The sequence below is a fragment of the Furipterus horrens genome, unplaced genomic scaffold (assembly GCF_987537825.1).
Source record: "Furipterus horrens unplaced genomic scaffold, mFurHor1.1.pri manual_scaffold_17, whole genome shotgun sequence".
NCBI lineage: Eukaryota > Metazoa > Chordata > Mammalia > Chiroptera > Furipteridae > Furipterus > Furipterus horrens.
In genome coordinates this window covers 40,272,372-40,298,854 of record NW_028327187.1, presented here as the reverse complement: position 1 = coordinate 40,298,854, position 26,483 = coordinate 40,272,372, and the positions used below count along the sequence as shown (strand labels likewise).

The window sequence follows — 26,483 nt, the reverse complement described above, 5'->3', positions numbered from 1 at the left end:
TGCCTTTGCTATACTCAGTGAGTTCTCTGAGGATCTTTATCACCAGTGTTTTGAACTCTGCATCTGATAGGTAGGCTATCTTCATTTTGCTTAGTTCTTTTTCTGGGGTTTTGTTCTGTTCTTTCATTTGGACCATATTTCTTTCTCTCCTCAAGTTGGCAGCCTCCCTTTGTGTTTTTCTGTGTTTTAGGCAGGGCTGCTTTTTTACTCCCTGTCTTGACACTCCTGTTACATGTTACATTGTGTAGGGTGGAGCCTGAGGTGATCACTAGGGTTGGGCAACTGGCTTAACTGCTTTCTGGTTCTTTATGTTGGGGAGGGGTCGAAGATGCCACTATAGTGACAGTGCCACTATATGGCTGCTGGAGTCTTGCTCGATACTTCACCCACTTCCCATATTCAGCTGGAGCCCCTCTAGCTGTTACCCTGGTGGTAATTCTCAGAGTGGATGGGTTTATGTATGTTCTAGAGCTGTGTGGGCTTCTTAAACAGATTCTTCCGAGAGACCTGCAGTTTCTTCTGCCACCCCAACCCCCACTTGTTTTTATAACTAGAAGCTATGGGGCTTTATTTTCCCAGCACTAGAACCCTGGGCTGTGCAGTTTTGCCTGAGGCTGGGATATCCCCAGGTGTCCCTCCTGAGTTTTATACACCACATTTGAATATGGGACTACTGCCACAGCCACCACCTCACCACAGGCACACCGTGTCCTCTCCACCCCAGCTCCCCATCTCTGCCCCTACTACCCATCTGGATGAATGTGACTTTTTAAAATCCTTGGTTGTTGGACTTTTATACAGTTCAGTTTTCTGGCAGTTCTGGCTGTTTTTTGTTTTGAGGTTAGTTGTGATCCTTATGGTTGTTCAAGGAGGTGAACCGTGTCTACCTGTGCCTCCATCTTGACTGGAAGTCCTAGTGCCTACTTTAGATGGATTGTGTTCACTGACTGAGATTGAGTGACACAGCATCTCTGGCTGTGAGGGTATGGTTTTGATCCAGTGTTTTAGAAAATTCTGTTGCAAAGTTGAACCCAGGTGAATTCACTGGACTTTTCCTCAAAAGTAATGAATTGGCCCAACATCCCAAGAGAATATTGTTGTTAAACTGTAATTTTAAACAGAAAATTATTTGGAATACATTTAAGTGATATCTATTTGACCACTTGGCCTGTCATTTAGAAAAGTATATCATTGGAAAAGTCTGGTGAAACAACCCAAGGACTGACATGACAGTTCAGTTTGACAAAACAAAACAAAATTCTATGTGTAATTTTGTCATTTCAGATTAAAATCGAGCTTCCCATTCATCTGCATCAAAAACATCATTTGCTTTTCACTTTTTATCATGTGAGTTGTGAAATCAACACAAAGGGAACAACCAAAAAGCAGGACACAGTTGAAACTTCAGGTATGTGTGTGCTTTCAATGTCTGTGTCTCAGGATATTTGAAATACAATTGCCTAGAATAGAATCTTTATGAAGCTACAGAACACTTCTTTCACTCACCAAAAAGTCCCATTTTTGAGTTAAAACATTCCTTTTTAAAACGTGAGTTACATGTTCACTTTATCATCATTTCTACCAAACATAAAAATGCTTACCAGTGTGTTTTGACTACTGTAAGCAACATAAGGAACATTGCCCTTCTCAGAGAGAAACACATATTGTGATGCAATATTTGTATTATTTGTTTTATGTAGAATAGCCTGACAACCAGAATTTTCTAGTTTTGCTCACTGCGGAAGAGAAATAAGTCTAGAGCTAGGGGTAATTTTGAGCCTGAGGGGGAGATTGGGGACTTCCTGGTTCTAGTAAGAGAAACAGATTTAATGAATTTGAAATAGCTTGAGTAGTGAAGCCCCAGTCCCGGTCCCCTTCTGCAAGGCTTTACGTAAACCAATGGGAAGCATCCTTGGGAGAACATAGAAGCCCCTCTATGAACATGGCCTGTGTCACACCCTCTAATATACATGTCAGCATGCTCTAGGATTCAAATCCAAAGTAGCCTCAATCAATCTTATATTCATTCAATCATTCATTTAACAAATGTCTGCATACTTATTATGTGCAAGATGTAGTGGGTGCTATGGAGACTACAATGGAGAGTCAAAGGTAGATCTCATCTTCAGCAAGCGTATGATCTTGTAGGGGACTTCAGACCTATGCAGACAACTGTGATACTAGATGGGAAATAGTAATTACTGAGAAATTGGTGCTGTGTGATCTCAGAGAAGAGCTGGTTATTACCTCATCTGGTGGAGGGACAAGTGCCTGGTAATCAGGGAAGGCTTCCAGGAGGAGGTGGTATTTGGGTGAGGCCTTAGGGGCGGGGTAGAGTTTGAGAATACAGTGATGACAGGAAGGTAGACTATTCCAGAATAAAGCCACAGCTTTTACAGAGGGAGAGTATTGAGGTAAATGGACAGGGAATGATCAAGTAGTTCAATACAACCAAAGAACAGGGTTCTGGGAGGGGAATCATAGGATGTCAGGTTGAAAAGGAGGCCTCGGATCATGGAAAGCCCTGAATGCCAGGCTACGGATGTGATTTTATTCTGTCATGAATATGGAAATATTAAAGGATTATGAACACCAATAAGGGCTGTTTTGCAGGAAATCCAATCAGGCAGCAATATAATGCGTGAAGTGAGTTGGAGTAGGACTAAGAAAGGAAGAAACACCAGTTAGGGGGTATTTCAAAAGCCCAGGCAAGAAAGGAGGCATTAGGCAGCAGCAGAGGGACAGAGAAGATGAGAATTGCAGAATAGGAATCTATCGGTCCTAGTAAATTGAGTGGCGACTAGAGTGATGACTCAGAGTTAGCACTGAAGTTTCACAACTGGAAAGAAGGCACAGTTGACCCTTGGACAGCATGGGTTTGCATTGTGTGGGTCCACTTCTACTAGATTTTTTCAGTTGACCCAGCGCAGTTCAAAACTGCATTGTTCAAAGGTTAACTGGTAGTTGGGAATCACATGTGCAGAGGGCTGATTTAAGCTATGTGCTGTGTGGGAGCCGGTTACCCTAATACCCCCACCCCACGTTGTTCAAGGTTCAGTTGTATTGCCAAGTACCAGACTTATAGGTGGGAGCGATAGATTTTGGACCAGTGTTGATTTTGACACCTGAGAGCTGTCCAGTAGGCAGCAGGACTGAATATTAGGAAGTTTCCTTTGTGGATTGTGTGGTCCTTTTCTGTATTCCTATAGAAATTAGTTTGTTCAGGGCAGGAACCTTGAGGATGGAGAAGGAATCTGGCAGAACAATTCAAACCATGACAGTGTGCCTCCTGAAAGGCAAATTAGTATTTCCTTATTCAAATCCTAGACAGAAGTGGGCAAGATGCTCAATGGAGCCTGAGATAGTTACTTTACATGCCACTCGTCATTTTTAACTGTCCATTCTTTAAGCGGCTTCACACCTTAGAGCCAGATGGTGAGTCCTTGACATTGTACCATTACAGCTTCCAAGTGCTCTGTATGAGATTTGACTGAGAAACACACTTGGCCATGCTGTGATGAATTCACAGTACAAAAATGTTGCCTTATCCATTCCATAGAGACAGAAAGTAAATTAGTAGTTGTCAGGTATGGGGGAAAAGGGGAAATAGGGAGTTACTTCTAAGGGATATGGATCTCTTTTTGGGTGATGAATAAATTCTGGAATGAGATAGTGGCAGTAAATGCGTAACTTTGTGAATCACCTGAAAACCATCGAATTGTATTTTGAATAAATGAATTGTCTGGTATCTGAATTATATCTTAATAAAAATTTCTATGAGAAAAAATATTGCCTAAGAACAAGAAATATGTTTTTCTAATTTGGGCTAGAAACCTTTTGTTATTTGTCTAGTTTTCAGTTTAATTACTTTGACAGAGTCCTTTTGAATGGTTCTTCTGTTCATGTTACTTTCCCATACCTCTTGTGAAAGAAGAGCTCTGGGTAAACCATTTCTGAAGTTGTACTAGTAAAGATGCCCTTCAGACATGTTTCAGAGTCTGAGAAAACCATTTAGTCTACTTAGAGAAAGCAACATACTGGTCTTCTTTTAAGAATTAAAGCATTTGCCAAATTAAACACATGAATGAAAACAGTCTAACCAGATTTGGGTTGACTTCTGTGTTCATAGTATAAACACACACACACACTTATGCAAAGAATTTTGAAGAATCAGAAAGCAATGGCTTTAAAAAGTGCTCTCCAGCCAGCACCCCCTCTCATATGCCAAAACTCCGTCCAAAGCAAGCTTTTTATGGCTGAGGTATAAACACTTGAAGCCCAGAGCAATCTCTATAATGGAAATACTGATAGGGTTCTGGGTTTTAAAGCTAGAACATGATGAGTTTTCTAATACAAAGCCAGGAGGCTCTTTTGGGTACAACTATTAAGAGAGACTAGGGTAAATCTCTCAGTGGATTCAAGTTGTAAACATTGTACCCTGACTGCATTCTCCTACTATCCCTTTTTTTTTTTTCGTGGTGAGGAAAGCTGCCCAACCAAATACTGCCTTGTGTAAATATGGAATGCATCCTTAACTAATAACCTTAATCTTGCATAGTCCTTACCTTGGGGTCACTATAAGAAATTTTGGACCCTGGTGATTGCTGTCTGAGATGGGGTCAGATATGGGACTGCACTCTTAGTAAGGATAGATGAGAGAGATCTGAACCGTTAAAAAAATGAGGCTACCCCAAGTTATTACCAAAGTGTAAAGATAATGATATTGATGCACTTCTCATGTTTTAAAGTGTTTTCATACAATATCCCACTTTGATCTCTTCTCTAACTCTATTAGATGGCAAGACTGTATATTGTTGTTCCCACTTTCATAGTCAAGGAAATGAAGTAAATAACTTGTTAGTGGTCATGCTGAAGTTAGGAAGCAACCCAAACCCATTGTTCCTAATGCAGCGTTCAGCTGCCCAACACCTGGACTCTCTCATGCAGACCCCTGGAAACATCACCACCCTGCCCTGCCCCCCAGCAGTCAGACATCTGTGTAGCTAATTGCATTTGCACTTTTATTTCTTGTGGTTGATCATTGTCTTGGCAGTTGGCTTTGCCTGGATACCGTTGCTGAAAGATGGTAGAATCATCACATTTGAGCAGCAGCTGCCAGTTTCAGCCAATCTTCCCCCGGGCTACTTGAACCTGAATGATGCAGAATCAAGGAAGGTAGGAAAATATCTGCATTTGTTGAAGTAATCATGATGAAATGTTGAGAAACTAGAATTCTGTTGGCCTACTTGATAGTTTGGCCTAGTTGATAGCAACTCAGAGTAGTCTGAGGGCTGATGCTGGTTCACAACAAAGATATGTATGGAAAATGAATGATTAGAAACATTTATAATAGTCCGACAAAGTAACCTCATGTCTGTTGATTCTAATAACAATCTTAAAAACTGGAGTTTAGATTTTGTGCATTATTTTTAAAAATTTGTTTATTCTGTAATTCATTTGCACTGTAACTTATAAAAGTATCAGCTTGCAAAGCGTTGGAAATTCCAAATGATCCAGGATATACTAGTTCTAAAGAGGGGTTATTTTCTCCAATAATTCCCTTTGTGTGAAACTAACACATTTGTTTCTGAAAAAAAATGTTGAAATTCATAAAGGTGTGATATGTTGCTCATCTCCCCATTGCTGTGTTACAGAAACTTGTGTGTATTTTCTGTTCACAGCAATCTAATGTGGATATTAAATGGGTAGATGGTGCAAAGCCTTTGTTGAAGATTAAAAGTCATTTAGCGTCTACCATTTACACTCAGGTAAGTTGCATTATCTGAATTTTGTCAATTTTAATACTTGAGTATATTTCATTATTAAAAGAAAGTATATTTGATCTCTACATCCTTAGAGAAGTTGTGGCCCGAAAGACTTTCTCATTGGTAATAGCATCATTCTTTCTTTTCAAAGATTGTATTTATTTATTTTTAGAGAAAGGGAGGGAGAAAGAGAGGGAGAGAAATATTGATGTATAAGAGAAACATAAATCGGTTGCCTCTCATATGCGCCCTGACTAGGACCAAACCTACAACCTAGGTATGTGCCCTGACCAAGAATCAAACCTACGACCTTTCGTTTTGTGGGACAGCGCCCAACCCACTGAGCCACACTGATCAGGGCCTATCATTCTTAATAATAATAATAATAATAATAATAATAATAATAATAATAGCTCAAATTTTATAATTCTTCTCAAATTACAAAATCATTTTATTCCTGTTAATGGATTTGAACCTCATAAAACTCTGAAAGGAATGTGGAGGCTATTACCACCACTTTTTAAATTTTTATTTTTTGAACAGTTTTAGATTTACAGAAAATTTTCAAGGCTAGTACAGAATTTCTATATACCCTGTACCTAGTTTCCCCTATTATTAACATCTTATGTCAGTATCGCACAGTTACTACACTTAAGGAACCAGTATTGATACGTAATTATTAACTAATTTATGTTCTTTATTCAGATTTCCTTAGGTTATACCAATTAATGCTCTTTTTCTGTTCAAGGATTCTATCCAAGATAGCACATTACATTTAGTTGTCATATCTCCTTAGACTTGTCTTGGCTGTGACAAGTTCTCAGACTTTCCTTGTTTTTGATGACCTTGTCAGTTTCCAGGAGTTACTGGTATCTTGTGGGTATTTTGTAGAAGCTCTTCTGTTGGAATTTGTCTGATGTTCTTCCCCTGGTTAGACTGGAGTTGAACACAGAAATTTGAAGTCAGTGGATCATGGGTGGCTAGCTACTACAGTTGATACTTAGCCTCAGTATCCCTGAAGTCATAGTCAAATATCTGGGAAGCCTCAAGCAGTTTGAAAAATCATGGCTGGAGAAGATGAAGTGCATGCCCCTTGATGTGGCCTCTAAGGTCCTTCTCACTTCCCCCTGATTGTGGCACCTTTTATACATGAAGAAACAGGCTCAGTCAGGTTAGATGATTTACCCAAGGTCACACAAGTTCAAAGAAGATGGTCAAATCCAAATTTCATTATTCCAATTTCTGATATAGTTTGTGCTGTCCACAAAATCAGTGTATATCAGTTCCATAGAGGACAGCTTGACTCACTGGCCAGGGAAGTGCCATGGTAAAGTGGGCACTGGGTGCCTGAGACTGTTGTTCTGGTAACTCCCTGCTGCTACCTTTGCTTCACCTCTCAGTTCAGACTTCTGTTCCTGTTCATTTCATTCAAAGAGAGAAGCAGCCCAACTTCAGAGACTGCACTACCAGTCAAAAAAAGGAATTAAATGACTGTTTGCTAGTTGGGCATAAATGCAGCCTATCTGATGTGATCAGGTACGTGCTGAATTTACCTGGTCCTGCTGATTTTTGTGATGGATGGTCAAGAGGCCCACGGGACATGGACACACATGTTGGTAGCTGCAGCTGCCGAGTCTGGGCATTGGAATACCCGGATAAATAGGTTTGCAAGAGAATGAATCAAATTTCGTGTGGCTGTGTCCATCTGTTTTCCAGGATCTTCATGTGCACAAATTCTTCCATCATTGCCAGCTGATTCAGTCAGGCTCAAGAGAGGTTCCAGGGGAGCTCATTAAATATTTAAAGGTAAATGAGCAGCAGCTTTCTGTGAGAGGTTTGTTTTTGATGTTTTTCTGTTGCCACATTCTGATGTGGGAGGAAGAATCAAACTAACTTTTTAAAATACTTTTGGCAGTGTATCCTCAAGAGAATGCTTTCTGTTATGTACTTTTCCATCAAGTGGCTGTTTAGAAGCAGATTTGCTACATTAGAAAGGAAATGTTACAGCCAGAATTTGATGACATATTTTGGAAAATCTCATGACAATGTTTATGTCTGTTCTAGAAATTGATTTTTCAGGTCTTTTCTCTTTCTGCTGACTGCCCAGGAAAGGTAGAAAATGCTATGGGAAAAGGGCCAGATGAAACAGAATCATTTTGCTTGGAATAAAATGTGAAATGGTTCTTGTTTCCATACATGAAAGACTAGCATCAACTAAAGAAACCTAGTTTGCATAGGAGAGGTCAAGAAATACCATATTTGTCAAATGTATTGAGAACCCAGTATTTCATTTAACATGCTGGGACTGAAGTTTACATCATAAGAGCTGGCTGACAGTGACTATCTTCTCTGGTTGCCCCTTTACTAGGTCACCCATGGCTAGTCTGAGGAATTTTTATTTTTAAATGAAGCCTCTACAGGATTTCCCTTTGGACCTATATTTCTTAATGATATTCTCAGGAAATAAAAATGTTCATTTCTTTTAGAGAGGTAGTATGACATGAGATGACATGGATGGGTTCTGTCATCACACACTGAGTTTGTGTCTCAGATCTGTGACTTACTAGCTCAGTGATTGACCCTGCGCAAGTTACTTCACTTCTACAAGCCTTTGTTTCTTCATCTGTCACACAGGGATAACAATAATGCCAACTCATAAGGGTGGTTGTGGAGCAGAAGCGACATGGGGTATCTGATGTACAGTATTCATTCATTCCACACTTGCTTCTTAAGTGCTTCCTATGGGCCAGGCGTCATGTTCTAAGCATTGGGAATGTAAGTGAGGAAAACAATGTCCCTATTGTCAAGGAGCTTGCTTTCTTATGGAGGGGGATGGACTGTAAATAAATGAGTGTGTGTGTGTGTGTATGTGTGTGTGTGATGTCTGCTTAGTAATAATTGGTGTAAAGAAAACCAAAACATAGTGAAAGTGAATAAAGGATGGTAAGAGGTCCCTCTTTAAGATAAAGTATCAGAGAAGATCTCTCTGGAAAAGTGACATTTGACAGAGACCTAAAGGAAATGAGGTCACCAGCTATGTGGATTTCTTGGGGAAGAGCCAGAAATAGCACATACAAAGGCCCTGAGGAGCTTGCTTGTTGCATTTCAAGGGACATCAGGAATCCATTGTAGCTAGCCCACAGAGTGCTAAGGTATCATATTAAAAAGTGGCGAGCTGGTTGGGTAAAGCCTCATAAACCATGATGAGGTGTTTGAATTGTACCCCAAATGAGATGGGAAGCCTTGCAGGGGTTTGAACAGAGGATTGACGTTCTGGGACTTTGGTTTTTAAAGTATCATTCTGCCTATCATATGCAATATATTGTCAGAAGGGTAGAAGCAGGGAGATTGTCGACAAATGGTGGCTATTCTTTTTTTTCCCCACTGAGATGTCTTTTTATTTTTAATTTATTATTTTTTTCTATTACAGTTGTCCCACTTTTACCTTCATTGCTCTCTCCCCCCTCCAGCCCATCCCTTCTCCCACAGTCAGTCCCCACCTCGTTGTCCATGTCCATGGGTCATTTATACTAGTTCCTTGACTAAACCCTTCCCCTTCTTTCCTCCCTCCTCCCCTCCCCCCTCCGTCCTCCTCCCTGGTAACTGTTAGTCTGTTCCTTGTTTACATGCCTCTGGGTCAATTTTGTTCAATTGTTTGTGTTGTTCATTAGTGTCCTGTGTTAGGTAATATCATATGATATTTGTCTTTTGTTGCCTGGCTTATTTCACTAAGCATAATGCTCTCCAGTTCCATCCATGTTGTCGCAAATGGCAGGATTTCCTTCTTTCTTTCTGCTACATAGTATTCCATTGTGTAGATGTACCACCGTTTTTTGATCCACTCATCTACAGATGGGCACTTAGGCTGTTTCCATCAGTTGACTGTTGTGAATAGGGCTATTATTCTTAATTATCATTAAGGAATGTAGTAGTCATCTAACTTTCAAATCCTCTCCTCAGGTAATGTTTAGAACCCCTGCTGTATGTATGAATGAATGCTTAATCTGTTAAGATCTTTGATTTTTTTCTCCAGTGGGGAAGTTTTGTAAATGTTTTAACAGAATGGAATGGAACAGGACATCATTTTCATATACTGATATACTTAAAACTGAAAAAAGAAAGTACTCATCTTTGTATTTTTAAGGGTGTGAAATTTCTGACATTTGTGACCTATGCTCTCCCTCTAGTGGCAATGGGTGAAATGCAATGTGAATACAGAAATAGCCCACTTTCCTCTAATGGAATGTTAGGGCTGAAGGAACCTTTAGAGAATTTTTTTTTTTTTTTTTACAGATGAGGAAACTGAAGCCTGAGTAGAGGTGACTTGCTGTGGTCATTCAGCTGGCTAGCAGTGGAGCTGAGCCTGTGATACCAGTCTCTTGACTCCTAGCTTTGGGTTCTTCCTATCAAACCTGGCTATCTGTTGTCCCTGTAGATGACAATATTTCATCAATTCAATTAACAGCTACTTATTGAGCTCTTATTATGAATTTAATATTTCCCTAGATGCTATGGGGCTTATGATGAAGAATAGCTTAGGGTCATTGTCCATACAGATGTTACTCCCTAATTGGAGAGACAATACCCACTTAAGTTCAATGACAATATATGTCAGCAGTACAAATGATAGTCCAAAGCAATATGTGATTAAATGTCAAATGCGGAACACAGTGTATAAGTGCAGAGGGTTCGGTGAACTGAGAAACTGCCAAGACTAGAGGCTCCCATTTCTATCTTACTCTTTGGTTCCTGATTTACTCATTTATTTAGCCTTTCATTGAATATTTAGCACCTACTATGGGCCAGATAGTTTACTGGGTGCTGGAACTCTAATGGGGATCAGTTCTGACAACATACCTGCAGTAGTTGGGGTAGAGAGGTTATAACCAAGTAAGTAATGTTAGACAGAGATGAGTGCTAGGAAGAAAAATAGAACAAATTAATGGGATCTCACATGACCAAGAGTACACTCTAGATAAAGCTGCCAGAGTAAGGCCTTTCTGAGGAGATGAAATGTTAAGCTGAAAAGAGACTGATGAGAGGAAGACCAACAGGTGATGACACTGTGTAAAAGGACAACAGAATATTGCAGCAGGTGTAAATCCCTTGTTGATAGCGTGTTTGAAGGACGGGGTGAAAAGACTGTGTAGCTAGAGCACAGAGAACAGTAAGGGGAGAGGATGGACTGAGATGAATTTGCAGAGATAGGCAGGGACCTGTAGGCATGGGAAGCCCTTGACACATTTTTGGTCATGGTGTTTTCTTTTTTACACAAGGGGAAAATGGCATCAAATGTGCCTTTCATAAGGAACACTCTGGTTGCTATCTTGAGAATAAATGAGACAGGAGCAACACTGGTGCAGGAAGATCAATTCTGCATGCAATGCCCATCTCTTTTCTCTTGCACATCACGCTGCTTATCCTTTAAACTTCCTCCTCTCAGACATTCTCTGCCTACTTGCAGACTCAGTTGCTTCTTCCTTTGTGCATTTTGTATATACCACTCTTGTACTGTGTATCGTTTGTATCGCAGTGACTTTGTTCCATGTCTTTTTCCCCATAGACTGGGAATGGCTTGATGGTAGGAACCATGTTTTTAGATGTGTTTGGCAATTGGAAGCTTATTCAGTGTGCCTTTGTTGAATGAATGAACAAATGGCGTCATTGAATTGGGGGTTTGAACTTGACTTGGAAGGGTGGCCGGAATTTGGCTAAAACTGAACATATGCATCAAAATAGGAATGCATATGATCCATGTATTCAAGGAGCAGTGACAACACCAGTTTTGTCTTGTGAAGAATGATAATGAGTATTAAGGCTAAAAATGTAGGTTGGGTCTTAAGTAACTTGAACTTAATATTTGCAGGTCAGAGTTTCTCAACCTTGATACTATTGATATTTTGGGCAGGATAATTCTTTGTTGTAATGGGCTACCCTGTGCATTGTAGGAAGTTTAGCAGCAACTCTAACCTCTAACCACTAGATGTCAGTAGCACCCCCACTTGTGACAATCCAAAATGTTTCCAAACATTGCTGAATGTCCTGGGGTGGAGGGAGCGGTCAGACTGGCCAATGATTGAGACCTGCTGCCCTTGGTAATGGAGAGGCAGCAAAAAGTCTGGGGAGGAGGTGGTCCGATGTAATCAGTATTTGAGGAAGATTAATTTGGAAATGAGAGTTAGGTGTATTGAGATTAAACAGAAATTGTGCAGAGACCTACTAAAAAGTTATTAGACTATTTTGGTTATAAGTTAGGAGGTCATAAAAGGGAGTGATGGCAGTAAAGGTAGAAGAGAGGGGCGGGAAGGAAGGAAAAAATCGAAGGCTAGACCATGGTTTCCTTGAGCTCAACATCTTGCCTTATGTATCTGAAGAGAAGCTGCGCAAAGATCTAAGAGGTCACTGTTGAGTTGACTCAGATATAGATGATAGTGTCATGAAAAGGGACGGTGAGAGTTTGGATGGCAAGATGGAGAAAATGTCAGGGAGACTGAAAGATAAATACTATATTGCGTTCCTTAGGCACAGAGGCTTGTCTCATCTGTCTCAGTATTTCTCATAGCACTAAACATTGAATTGATGCAGTAGGAGGTGCTCAGTGAGATTTGTTTTCATTTTTTGGTTGGCTGGTTGTTAAAATGAGTGAATGGAGGAATGAATGTGGAGAGAAGGGAAGGAAGCAGAAAGAACTGTGACAAATTTTGCTGTACGTATCATTTCTGGGTGTATGTGAACATGTTTCTTCTTTTTGATGTTAACATACCTATCACTACAGACAGAGTGCTAGCACTTTGAAGAAGTGTATTGTCAGGGTGTTAGAATGCAGGACTGCCTCAGTCGTGTAGATGGTGCCAATGAAAAGCCAATTATATGTAGAAACATACTTTATTGACTCCAACTTCACTTCTCTCTAGATGAACTGATGGCCCACATTCTCGTAAAACACACCGAGTGCTGGGGCTAGTTGGCATCTCCAGTGTACCTCAAAACACATCCTCTCTCCTCAACTGAGTGCTTGTTTGCCACAAGCCCATTGTCTTTATTCCAAAACCTGTTTATCTGTTATACTTGGTGTCTTCAGTATAGCATTTAATAATGAAGTATACTAACAAGGTCTGAGTGCCAAAATAGAGATGCGAATAAAATAATGAACAAAAGTTCCCTATTCCATGAAGCTCACATTTAAATGAGGTTATGCTCTAGTGACTATATTTCGCATTACTTAATTTTTTGTCGTTTCACATTTTCAAGTTATACCATATTTCTGTTTGTTTTCATAACTAATAATGACTTATTTTAGTGTTTACATGCCATGGAGATCCAAGTCATGATACAGTTTCTACCTGTTATTCTTATGCAACTCTTCCGAGTTCTCACAAATATGACCCATGAAGATGACGTTCCTATCAACTGCACCATGTGAGTTTTGGTGTTGTAATACAAAGAAGAAAATTTTCTTTCCTTTTGTGTTCATTTTGAATATAGGTTGATCTTCCAAATCAGAGCCTGAAAGTCAAAAATTTCATGTAGGTTTTCTTTAGTTTCATTCTCAGACTATGGGACTTGTATGCTCAGGGATACGATGTATCATAAGCCATAGGATAAACTTAATGTGTTTTCCTTGACCAGAGGTTCTAACACTTTGCTGCATGTTTGAGTCACCTGGGGAGGTTTTAAAAATTCCTCCACCAGACCATACTTCATAGCAATTAAACCAGAATCTCTGGTGGTAGAATTTAGCTTTAGTATTTTTTTAAGTTTCCTAGGTGATCCCATAATGTAACAGTTTGAGAACCATTTGCCCTTGACCAGTGTTGTCTAATAGAACTTTCTCCGATCATGGAAATGTGCTACTACACTTGTGCTTCCAATATGGTAGCCATTAGCCACATTTAGCTGTTGAGCACTTGAAAGGTGGCTTGTGTAACTGACAAACTGAATTTTTAATTGTGTTCTACTTAAATGTATATAGCCATTTGTGGCTAGTGGCTCTCATATTGGATAGAGTAGCCCTACGTCATCAATTTTTACTTGGAAGGATAAGGAAGTGTTATTTTTATATGAAACAAATATGGATATATTGTAGCATAGAATACAAAATGCATCTGAATTTTGAAATTAAAACAAGAGACTTCAAAAAAATCATGAGCTCAGTGCTGGATGTTTCTGGCCTCGCTGCTTCTGATGTTGCCACCATCAGGACTCAAGCTACACACACCTGTATACTGTTTGCTCTTCTCTGCTTGCTGTTGGGGATAGTCTGGTTGGAAATTTAAGAAGCATTACTCTAGTTCAGGGGTTCTCAAAATGTGCTCAGACCAGAAGCGTCAGTATCACCTGAGAGCTTATTTAAAATGCTAATCATTGAACTTCACTCTAGACCTAAAAAATCAGAAATTCTGGGAGAGGGGCTGAGCAGTCTGCCCTCTAGGTGATTCTGATGTATGCTAAAGTTTGAGAACCACACTGCTAATCTCTTAACTTTAAAACTTTCTGACTTTTATATTTACTTCCAATTTTAGTTAATGTCATCATACCTGTCCTGTCTCTCCCTTCCCTTTTCCCCCTCTCTGTTGGCATGTTTCACGTTTTATTTTTCTATTTCTTTTCTTCTCACTAGAGGGGACTTCAATGCATACCTTACTTGACGTCTTTTACTACATAGTAGCTATGACCATACTTCAAATGTATACAGAGATTTAGAAAAGAGATGAACTTCCTAGGTTGCCAAAATAAAATATCTTTCTTTTGAACCAGGAATTATATTTTACAAGGCCCTGAGCACGTTAGATGTGGAAATCTTTGTCAGACCCAAACTACCATTACATCTTATGCAGTCATCTCACCTTTGATTATTCAGGCAGTGATAGGTATTTCTAGGGTTAGATATGGTAGTCTTATCTAACAATTAAACTATGGTAATTAATTGTAACCAGACATGCTGACTTTGTGAATGTTGTTTCAGGGTTCTTTTACATATCGTATCAAAGTGTCATGAAGAAGGCTTGGATAATTATTTGAGATCCTTCATAAAGGTTTGTGGAGTAAGCTTGCTTTCTGAGCAGTTGATTTTGTGTGAGAACTTTGTCTTACGGTTCATTTTCTTTATTTGTAGTATAGCTTCCGACCCGAAAAACCGAGTGCTCCTCAGGCTCACCTAATACATGAAACTCTGGCTACTGCGATGATAGCAATATTGAAACAGTCTGCAGACTTTCTAGCAATAAACAAACTGCTAAAGGTAAGAAAATAGGACACAACAGAGGAAAAAAGCAGCCAGAGATTTAATTGTTTGATACCCTCCAATTTCAGTTCTGGTCTTTCATCTTTTCCTCCTGACATCCTCACTTTCCTCATCACTTTGCCCATCCATTCTTTTCCCTCAAGTCCTCCAGAATTCCATTCTATTCACTCTCCCCACCCACCCCTGCCCTCAGCTGAACGTGTAATAGAAAGAATTTGGGATCAGGTATACCTGGGTTAGGATCCTGTTGCATATCCAGCACTTAATAGTTCTGTGACTAGGGCTATTATTTAGCATCTCTGAGCCTCAATCCCTCGTTTCTAAAATTAAGTAAAGCATTTAAGACATTGTTTCTGGCACATTCTAGACACTCAAATGGTGGCTCTTATTATTGTCATTATTTTTACAATTTCTATTGTTAATGGTAGAATTTCAGTTTCAGGTATCTTAGATATGCCTTCTTGAGGCTTCTCTGTACCCTTTAAATTATAGTAGGTAGGCCACCATCTATGCTACGTGAGCAGTCCCAGTACCAAGGGCAAGGTTGGGTCCCCCACTGGGTACAGGCAGTCATGAGATTTATTGTCTTTTGAGAGTTTAAAAACAACAATAAAATAAATTAAAATTTGTTTGCTCTTATTACCATGTATAGGAAATGCAAAACAATGTGAATGCTAACACATCCCTTTCCACTAGGCAAACATTCTTTTTTTTTTTTTTTAATTTTGCAGGTTTACATATATGTGAATTTTTAAAAATTGCTTTTCTATTACAGTTGTCCCACTTTTTTTCCCATTGCCCCCCCCCCACCCTCCCACCCCTTCTCCCACATTCAATCCCTACCCTATTGTTTATGTCCATGGGTCATTTATACTAGTTCCTTGACTAGACCCTTCCCCTTCTTACTCCTGTTCTCTCTCCCCTCTCCCCCGCCCCCGTAACTGTTAGTCTGCTCCTCGTTTGCATGCCTCTGGTTCATAGGCAAACATTCTTACCAAAAGCCCTTTATACATCACAGTAGGCTCTGAGGTATAACATTACCTTTCTGCCAACATAATTTGAAGTTATTCTATGGAACTTCAATTGTGAATTGGTATCACTTTAAGGTGTTATTTAAGTTAGAGATAAGTTTAACAAATCCATGTGGATCTTTACTAAGTTTCAAAAATTTGAGTAGCTATTAAAGATTGATTTTATTTATTTGTTTATTTTAGTACTCATGGTTTTTCTTTGAAATCATTGCAAAGTCTATGGCCACATACTTGTTGGAAGAGAATAAAATTAAGGTAAGTAGGCTCAAGGGTAATACTTAACATAGATGAACAAGGCTAATTGTAATCACAGGTAGCCATGCCATGCAAATCCTTTTTTATATTTGAGGGCTCCTAGCCCTTTGTTTTTGAAATTTTGCTTTTAAAAATGTATTATATAGCCACTAAGGGAAATAGTATGGAGGTTTCTCAAAAAATGAAAAATGGAACTGCCTTATGACTCAGCAATTCTACTTCTGGGTATATATCTGAAGAAACCCATAACACTATATGCACCCCTATGTTCATAGCAGTGTTATTTACAATCACCAAGATCTGGAAGCAGTATAAGTGCCCATCAGTAGATGAGTGGATAAAATACTGGTACATTTATACAATGCAATACAAACACAGCCATAAAAAGAAGGCAGTCTGCCCTGCCTAGAGTGGCTCAGTGGATTTAGCACTAGACTGTGAACCAAAGAGTTGCTGGTTCAATTCCCGGTTGGGACACATGCCTGGGTTGCAGCCCAGGTCCCCAATTGGGGGCCTCCAAGAGGCAACCACACATTGATGTTTCTGTCCCTCTCTTTTTCTCTCCCATCCCTTCTCTAAAAATAAATAAAGTCTTTTACAAAAATAAGGAAATCATACCATTTGCGACAGCATGTATGGACCTAGAGAGAATTATGCTAAGTGAAATAAGTCAGTCTGAGAAAGACAAATGCCATGTATTTCACTTAATATGTGGAATGTAAAGAGCAATATAAATGAACAAATAAAACAGAAACAGACTCATAGACACAGAAAACAGACTGATGTTTGCCAGAGGAGTAGGGTAGTTGGGGGATTGCATGAAAAAGGTGAAGGGATTAAGTAGTACTAATTGGTAGTTACAAAAAGGTGATGAGGATGTCAAGCACAGCACAGGGAATATAGTCAACAATACTGTAATAACTATGTGTGGTGCCAAGTGGGTACTGTAAATATCTTGGGAATACTTTGTAAGTATATATATGATTGTCTAAGCACTATTCTATACACATGAAACAAATACAAAATAATATTGAATGTAAACTGAAATTGAAAAATAAAATAAATAAAAAGTTCTGGCCCTGGCTGCTGTGGCTCAGTGGATTGAGCGTTGGCCTGCGAGCCAAGAGTCGCTGGTTCGATTCCCAGTCAGGGCACATGACTAGGTTGCATGTCAGGTCCCCAGTTGGGGGTGTGAGTGAGAGGCAACCACACAGTGATGTTTCTCTCCCTCTCTTTCTCCCCTCTCTAAAAATAAATAAATAAACAAACAAACAAATAAATGAGTTATTTTTTTTAAAGTTTTAAATGTACGGTATTGCATAAATCTGAGGTCTGACATTGACAGTTCATATTCTTAAAAAGTCTAATCTTGAGAGACTCTTTCCCCTAGATTCTTTCATATTAGTATGTGCCATGTAAAATCATTATCTTTGAAGCTTTCTGTTTATTTGTCTTTGGTTTGAAAATGTCTGTTTTGAAAAGATTCATTTGGAAGAATAAGTACCAAATCAGAAATAAGCTTTCTTTTAGGAAGGTCTAAGGCATGTACAAGGTCAAAAATACTTTATGTAATAGATGTGTTTTTGGAATGTAGTATATACATTTCATTGTGTTTTCAAACTGTTTTAAGGTATATAGAAATTTTCTTAATGATAGAAATTGTAAACCCACACTTGTAAAATATTTTCATGTGTATCATTATAATTTTCAAAGAAAAGGTTTACTGAAATTGAGATGCATGGATGCATCTATGTTTTGTATGTCAGGGAAAATTGGAATTAAAAACTGGAACATGTCTGCATCTGAGAAACATGATTGTAAACTACGTCAGAATGAATGACCTACTCTTTTTTTAAATCCTTACTTGAGGATGTTTATTACTTTTAGAGAGAGAGAAGGAGGCAGGGACAGATAGTGGGGAGAGAGAGAGTGAAAGAGAAAGAGATATCAGTTGCCTTTTTCATGTGCCCCAATGAAGGATTGAACCCACAACCTAGGTATGTGCCCTGACCAGGGATTGAACCCACAACCTTCAGTGTATGGGGCAACACTCCAACCAACTGAGCAACCTGGCCAGGGCAAATGACCTACTCTTGTTGATGTCCAGATGGTTCCTATAATGGTGTAAAATATGTCACTTTTAATTCGTGAAAATAAAAATGGCAATTGATTTAGGCCTTTTTGAACCCTGACTTTATTCTATGCCTATTTAATTTAAGCTTCCCAGAGGCCAGAGATTTCCTGAGGCATATCATAATGTCTTACATTCTTTGCTTCTTGCAATAATTCCCCATGTGACTATTCGCTATGCGGAGATTCCTGATGAGTCCAGAAATGTCAACTATAGTTTGGCTACCTTCCTGAAGGTGAGTTAAAGGCAGCCAGAACATGGTAAGAAATTATTATTCACCAATATTGTCTTTAAGGCCAAAGGAGAAGATTTATCTCATTTCTAGAGATTCAGGTAGGTCTTTAAAGGCTACTGGAATGACTTGTAAGTGAATTGATTTATCAATTTAGTTAAATAGCCAAAGTTTGATTTTTATTTTCTCCCACTGAAATAGCTAATTAATTAAATCAGAGGTCCCACATAGGTGGCTTATCCAGAGGCATGTCTTACTTGTTTCACACATTATTTTTTCAATTATAGTAATTTGTGTGCCTTTAGGTAGGTTGCCAAAATCCTCACCACTCCTTAGCATACCCTTTACTCTCTTTATGCATTTACACCGTTTCTCTGACCCCTGTTGACCTTTTGAACTTGTATCTCTTGAATCAAAGCAACTTTTTTGCTTACTTAACCACAGTGGGCATGTTGCTAAAATATGTAGATGCAAATTGTTACTTTTGGTTCAGTGAGATTATTTTGTTTGAGAGGTACCAGAAACTTTTATAGTTATGGAAGACAGCACATTGATCATTATATTTTGTTATTATCAGTATGTAAGGGGCAATGCTGGAATGTAATGCTATAAAGGGGGTAACAACACTATATGGTTTGTTGCAGAGAAGGGGCATAGCTTAGTAATGCACTTAGTTTTGACTTGCTTCTTTCCCCTCCCATTTGTCACAGCTCTTCATGTATCAGCCTTACCGTAACCTGATGTCAGTAATCCATTTAAGCAATTTAGTTGTCTTAACATTACCCTCGTTTTATTAAAAACACAGCCAGGTCTCAGATCTCTAGGTTGATTTTGTGATATAAGAGCTCTCTTTGCCAGAATTAAAATAAAGTTTTAACACTATTACATAGGACTTTTTGTGTATTAAAAACCAAACACTGATATATCTTTTTTTAATTGAACTATTTTATTTTTTATCATTTTTATTATTTTCTTACAGTTGTCTGTTTTTCCCCTCTTGCCCTCCTCCACCCGTCCCACCCTCTGCTCCCACAGTCAATTTCCACCCTGTTGTCCATGTCCATGGGTCATTCATACATGTTCTTTGTCTCGTCACTTCCCCTGCTTTCCACCATTACCCCCCCTCCCCCACCCCTTCAACATATCTTTTAAAACTGAACTAAGGATGAGACTATCTGAAAGTTAAAATCACACTATCTTCCATGGAGTCTAAACTTGAAGTTTACAATGTAAAAGGACTAGAACATGGTTGATTTAATTGCAGTATTTACTTAAATTCAAGTTAACAAACACTTGTTCACCTTCTATATGAGGGCTCAAAGATGCAAGAGGTAATCACATTCAAATGCATATACGAGTTAAAGTGTGATGGCTGCTACACTGAAAGTATAAAATATACAATAAGAAAACAAGAAATTAAAGTATTATAACCAAGGAGTATGAACAGAGACTAGAAGAATAGTTCCCCAAGACAGGAGTTAAAAGGTGTTGCTGGTAGAGGGTCCATGAGCAAAGATGCGACATACACATTCTAAAGGTGTTTAGGGATGAGCAACAATGTCATTGTGCAGAGATATGCGGGCTTAGAGCTGGAAAGGCCGTCTGGTGTCTGATGATGGAAGGCATTCAATATCAGGCTAAGGAATTTAGATTTAGACTTGTATGCAATGGGGAAACACCGGAAAATTTTTTCCTAAATTTTATTTTTATTGTTTTTCTATTACAACTGTCCCACTTTTCCCCTCATTGCTACCCCCCCACCCAGCCCACCCCTTCTCCCACAGTCAATCCCCACACCGTTGTCCATGTTCATGGGTTATTTATATTAGTTCCCTTACTAAACCCTTTCCCTCCCTCCCCCCTCCTCCCTGATAACTGTTACTATGTTCCTTGTCCAATTTTGTCCATTTGTTTGTGTTGTCTGAAGTTAATTTTATTGCTGGTATGATGGAAGTGGTGAGGAAAAGATCAGAGTCAAGACAACCAATTTGAAAATTTATCCCTCCTCGTTGTCTGCCTGGCAGAGTCCATTAATCTTTTAGAAGCTCAGCTCTTCCCTAACCTTCCCATGCAGTGTCTCTCACCCCTTCTTGTTTTACCCTTATTAGGCTGTATTTTAATTATTTATTTGTCTTTATCATTGGACGAGAGTAAAGACCATGTCTTATTCACCTTTGTATTTCTCTGGAATGTAATACATTGTCTCAAACACAGTAGATCCTCAAAATGTTCTGTTGGCTGAATGAATCAATATAAGCCTACCTCATTCATTTAAGAGGTGATGAGGATCTGACCTAGGGTAGCAGCATTGGAAGTTGAAAGGAGAGGTGAGAAGTGAGATGCAGACAGCTGGTTAATCAATACTGAGTTCTTTCTATTTCACAAGAATATTCTAGGCACTGTGGAGAACATAAAGAAAAATAAATAGTTCCTATTGTTCTATCTAGGTGAAAAGACAGGAAAATAGTAAGTATAATACAAACTAGTAAGAATGAAGTGCTTAAAAAGAACCTGTGAACCAAGGTGGCTAAGGAAGATGGAACTTCAGCAAAGCATTGCAGAATGGGCAGGATTAGGCAGACATTGGGATAGACTGGCTAGTCCTGGCATGAGCAAAGACCCAGAGGTGGAACTATACAGGGCATCTTGAGGGCATAAGAAGTATATGAGCTGTATTGGAGAATAAAACTGGAAAAATAGGTTGGAACAAGATTCTGCGTGTCCTTGTTCGCTAAGCTAAGGAGTTAGAAATTTTATTAGAGACAATAGGGAACTCTTGAAAGCTTTTAAGAAGGAAAGTGACATAAGTAGGGCCTGGAGTTAGAGATTAATCTGGAAGCACTTGCATGGATGGGAAGATTAGAGTCATGAAAACTGCTTAGGAGCCTAACTGCAATCATTCAGTTGGCAAGGGAATAAGAGCCAGAACGAGGAGTAACAACAGGCAGATATGAATAACTAGGAGGGCTGTCACAGAGGAAGAACATTTTAATAACCAAGACTTCACAAGACACAAAGAAAAACTTACCTTTTCATCTGAAATACCATATTTTTCGCACTGTAAGGTGCACCTAGGTTTAGGGGAAGAAAACAAGAAAAAAAAATCTGAACCAAATGGTGTACTAAAATATTTAATAAAATACAACAGAATAATATTTCAACCATGTAAAGTGAACAGCAGTCAACAGCGGTGTTCAGAACCATCATGACTGTCATTAACAAATGAGGAGAGACTTTAAAGTTCAAGTACTCTTCTAGTTTTCTGGGAACCCCAAGAACTCATCATCGCTAGTGTCAGAATTTATGGCGGCCTTTAATAACAGTCATTGAGGGAGTTAAGAGGTACCACTAGTTGTAACAGTCACTGAGAGTACCACTGTCCTAGTTACAGGTTCTGGCAGACTACCCCCAGTGCCTGTTACGGCTAGTGATACTCCTTAATCCCCTCAGTGCCTCTGTTACTACTAGAATAGTGACCCCACCATAACTCCCTTTATATACTACAAAGTTCATTTATGGCTGCTCACCCAGTTACTGCTGGCCTCCTCACACAGAAATCTGGTGTGCACTGGAAACAGTACGGAGGTAGACGAGACAGCTGTAGCATCTAATGGAGCCAGTAGCCAGCCGAGAACATGTTACTTCAGCTCCACCCATCTGCCTCTAGTGACTGGCAGAGCTTAAAACACAGTGATTGGTAATTGGAGGCAGTTCTACTGACACAGACCCCACCCAGTGTCAAAGACAATTGGCAACTGGTACAGTGCCTCATACCCATTAATAGCCTCAGCTGATTCGACAGGTCAGAGGTTGTAGCTGGGAGTGTCAGGAGGCTCTCTGCACTCTCCCAGGTCCCGGGTGATGGGAAGAGGGGGACAGCAACTGACGAGATGCCCTGAGATTCAGCAGTAAAGTGGGACATTTAAGTGTCCCCAGGGGTTTCACATCTGCACACCACTTCCTCTTCTAACAGCTGTCACCACTGCTGACAGGTCAAGTAATACACATCATGGTCTGTGACACAATATTTGCTCCATAAGATGCACAGACATTTCCCCCCACTTTGGGGGGGAAAAAGTGCATGTTACGGAGTGAAAAATACGGTATTTACATAGGCAAATCTCACTTTCAGTAGCTAAATGACCACTTTACACTTTGAGAGTTGACAAAAATGAGGCTGTACAGCTGACTAGCTTACATATATGTGTGTATGTGTATATATGTTTATATATGGATATATGTATATAGAGATATATGTGTATAAACAAGTTTACTTATAAATTGTACAGTTGGTGTTCTAGTTCCAATGGTAAGTCACTTGCCTTTTTTCTCTTTCTTTAAAGTCACCTAAAGATCTGAAAGCTCTTTTTTTATTACCTGTAAAAGAGAAAGTGTCATCCATAGATGTGGAACAAATTTAAAAGATTCTTTTACTTGACAGACTTAGATCTATGCAATAACTGTTTACTTTGATCTGGTTTCTATAGCGCTGCTTGTCATTAATGGATAGAGGATTTGTTTTCAATTTGATAAATGACTATATATCTGGATTCAGCCCCAAAGACCCTAAGGTAAAGTATAAGGACATAACTGTAGTAGACGTCAGACATTAGAGTGTGAGACTGAGGGTGACACTTATTGTCCACTGGAGGATTTGGAATTTGTGTTTTTGTTTAGGTACTTGGAGTGTAGCTATACTTTAAAAAAGGGAATATTGCATAGTGTTCTGGGGGGGGGGTCCCCCAAGACCACCCACATGTGTGGTGGTTTAACCGAAAGACTCACAGGACTCAACATATAGTTGTACTCCCGGCTAAGATTTATTACAATGACACAGCAAGGATGCTCAGCTGGATCAGTAAGGGGGAAAGACATCAAGTGGAGTCCTTGGCAATCTGCCTGCAAGCTTCCTGACCATGACTTTCCTCCTGTGAAGGTCACAGAATGCATCTTCTCTCCAACAGTACAAATGCAGCCACATGTGCAATATTTCTGTTCAGAGAAGCCCATTCAGGGTTTATGGTTGTTATTGGAGTCAGTTCATGTATTGTAGGCTGATCAAAATTCCAGAGTCTTGGAAAGGAGAGGAGAGGAGAGGGGAGGGGAGGGGAGGGAGGAGGGAAAGGGGAGAGGAGGTGGGGAAAGGGAAGGGGAAGGGGAAAAGAAGGGAAGTGTTCAACATAAACCACATTGTGCAGATAGTTTGAGCAAGCTGGCACTAAAGGTACACCCTTATTACCTAGGGAATGTTTCTAAATCCAGTTTCCCAAATGCTAGCCAAAGACCAACCAGTGTTTTTAAGGAGAGGAGTCTTGGGCCCATGTTAACTCTTTCCTGCACAGCTTACCTCCCCAAGTGTGCTTAAAGTACTAAACACTTCTGTTTTGAAAATTAACATTCTGTATTTAATTATTAAAATAGTAAATGCCTACTGATTATGAATTTATGTATAATTTCTTTCCATTTAGGTTCTAGCTGAACACAAGTTTGAATTTCTGCAAACAATTTGCAATCATGAGCATTACATTCCTCTGAATTTGCCGATGGCATTTGCAAAACCTAAACTTCAGCGAGTTCAAGGTAGGTATTTGTGTTTTCCATCATTTTGAATTGTGTTTTCCATTTTTTAAAACTAGCATTAGTGTAGTTTAATATTGTATATTCTAGTTAAACCAGTTAATTTAAAAGTAACCTCACAATTGTTACTACCTGGAGAGAGATTTGTTAATGGTATTCTGCATTTTCTTAATAGTGGTACAGTGGTAGTATTCACAATATTAAGAAATCTGGTGTGCTATGTAGATTGTTGCTTAAACATGGATGTCGTCGTCGTCGTCGGCAGCCGTCCGTCTCGAGAGACGATGGTGTAGCTTCTTAAGAGTCTATCTGCACCGCCGAGAATGGCTGTGCAGTCCGACTCGGGAGTGACATGGTATCTGTCTCCTCCCGTGTTGAATCGACATCTTGTGATGACGCTGAAGCTACAGAGCCTGGGCAGGGTAATATGGAGGGTCTGCTGTTGCCCATGCAGCAGACCCCCCCTCTCTTCGCAGCTGAAGGGTCCAAGGGAAAGACGGAGTCGATACAGCTTGGGTTCAGGTGCGCCGCAGGAGTTGCCGGTGTTGACTACAACGTCAAACCGCCTTAGGGACTCCGGCTCCGGATTTTCTGTCGGGGTTTACTCCCTTAGCCTTTCCCCTGAAGAGGTATGCCGCAAGGCAGCGGAGGTTTTTTGGAGTCAGAGTTTTCCTTCTCTGATGTACCCTGACTGGAAGATCGATAAACATGGATGTTAGATACTAGTAAAATTGCTTTCTGTGGTAGTGCTTGGACTCTTATATGAGACTTAATTAAAGTCATATAAATGTATTTCTTCTGAAAGAAGCATCAAAAGAAATGTATAAAGGCAGAATAAAATAGTAATATGTATGTATAATATTTGTGAAATGACTTCAGTTATCTCCATTGCTCGTTTTATTGAATGCTTTCTTGTGTAGCACTATTCTTATGTTACTATGTTTTTTATTTGTCCCTTTTCTTTTCATATATTAATTAGATTTTTTTTCATTTGCGGTGGACCGTTTGACTTCAGTAGGTAGGTTTAACTCGGTTCACTCTAAAGTAGTTTGCTTTCTTTAAAAACAATTGATTTGATGAATGGATAAGATGGATGGGGACTTTGTTTGCTTTTCAAATCCTCCCTAGGCAAAAAGAGGCTTTAGTTAATGTATCCAGGCAGTGTATTTGTTTGCTTTTAAAATAAGCTTGATTGTTGATTGCTAGAAAAATCAACTTTAAAATACCATCATCAGAAAACAGGTTTCAGCTCAAGCCAGCATTGGGACTACTGGGGAGCTATCCTTTAAGTATGTGTCATCTCCCATGTTTGCCTTGCTTCTATCTGACCCTGTGTCATGACTGCATGGGCACAGTTTTGAAAGTGTGGATGAGTTCATCTGATTAGATTTATTTAAATCACTGAAGTGAAAAACTTACTACTATCGCAAAATCTACCCAGATAAGGCCACCCGTGTTAGTCAGTACTGGTCCTTGTGTATAGAAAGTGATGGGGGTTCACAAAAGAGCTTGACCAATGGCAGGAAGAAAATTAGGTATCTTGGTTTCTTGGTGGGTGGTAGCTACTGAGCAATGGTTTTAGTGATTGAATTATAGCCACTGAAAATGGAGGGAAAAGATTCAGCCACTCTATTAGATTTTGAGCATGTATAGCTCACCTACATTAACAACTACGAGGAATTCAGAGAAAAGAAGGGGTGGACAGATAATCAGGATTTAGGATTAAATTGGACTACACACAGCATTTATTAACTCCTAACTGAATGCATAGCATTATATTAAGTGCGGAAGAGGCCAAAAAACAAAATAGAAGATGTATCCTTTGGCTTTTTGGCCTAAGTAAATTAAACCATAGGCTAAAGGAAATATGATAGAAATCTACTCTAGAAATTAAGCTTGATCATAATCCCTGCTGAGATAGTTACAAGGCCAGTCCCAGCCAGGATATTAGCAACTGGGATTGAACATAGATTGAGCATCTAAAAGGTAGTGGAAGACATAGTTTGAAGTGTTGATCTTATGAAATAAAAGTTTTGTATTTGTATGATGATGAATTGGAGTGAGATGAGGCTGCTTTTCTTACTATTCTTGTATTCTATCGTATTCAGGTCAATATGTAACATTTACTAGAACAGCCAATAGTTAGTACTGTTAGAATGACTCAGTTGTCTAGTTTCTCATCCTTTTCTTAATTTACAAGTATAGAAAGATAAGTAAATCAAGTACTGTTATATAAAATTACTTCACT

At 39.3% G+C, this 26,483-nt stretch overlaps 1 protein-coding gene across 2 annotated transcripts in view; it reads left to right on the top strand.

Annotated features, from left to right (window-relative positions):
• DOCK11 (dedicator of cytokinesis 11) overlaps positions 1 to 26,483 on the top strand; it is a 206,918-nt gene that overhangs the window by 99,059 nt on the left and 81,376 nt on the right. Inside the window, exons 20-31 of one of the 2 annotated variants that reach the window (XM_090265103.1) lie at positions 1,285 to 1,408; positions 5,054 to 5,175; positions 5,682 to 5,768; positions 7,482 to 7,571; positions 13,066 to 13,184; positions 14,731 to 14,800; positions 14,881 to 15,006; positions 16,224 to 16,295; positions 18,515 to 18,661; positions 23,146 to 23,229; positions 24,127 to 24,238; positions 25,215 to 25,253. In XM_090265103.1, the coding sequence (XP_090121229.1) occupies positions 1,285 to 1,408; positions 5,054 to 5,175; positions 5,682 to 5,768; positions 7,482 to 7,571; positions 13,066 to 13,184; positions 14,731 to 14,800; positions 14,881 to 15,006; positions 16,224 to 16,295; positions 18,515 to 18,661; positions 23,146 to 23,229; positions 24,127 to 24,238; positions 25,215 to 25,253 (1,192 nt within the window). The remainder of the gene's footprint in view (positions 1 to 1,284; positions 1,409 to 5,053; positions 5,176 to 5,681; positions 5,769 to 7,481; positions 7,572 to 13,065; positions 13,185 to 14,730; positions 14,801 to 14,880; positions 15,007 to 16,223; positions 16,296 to 18,514; positions 18,662 to 23,145; positions 23,230 to 24,126; positions 24,239 to 25,214; positions 25,254 to 26,483) is intronic. The other variant, XM_090265104.1, reaches the window with a different exon arrangement.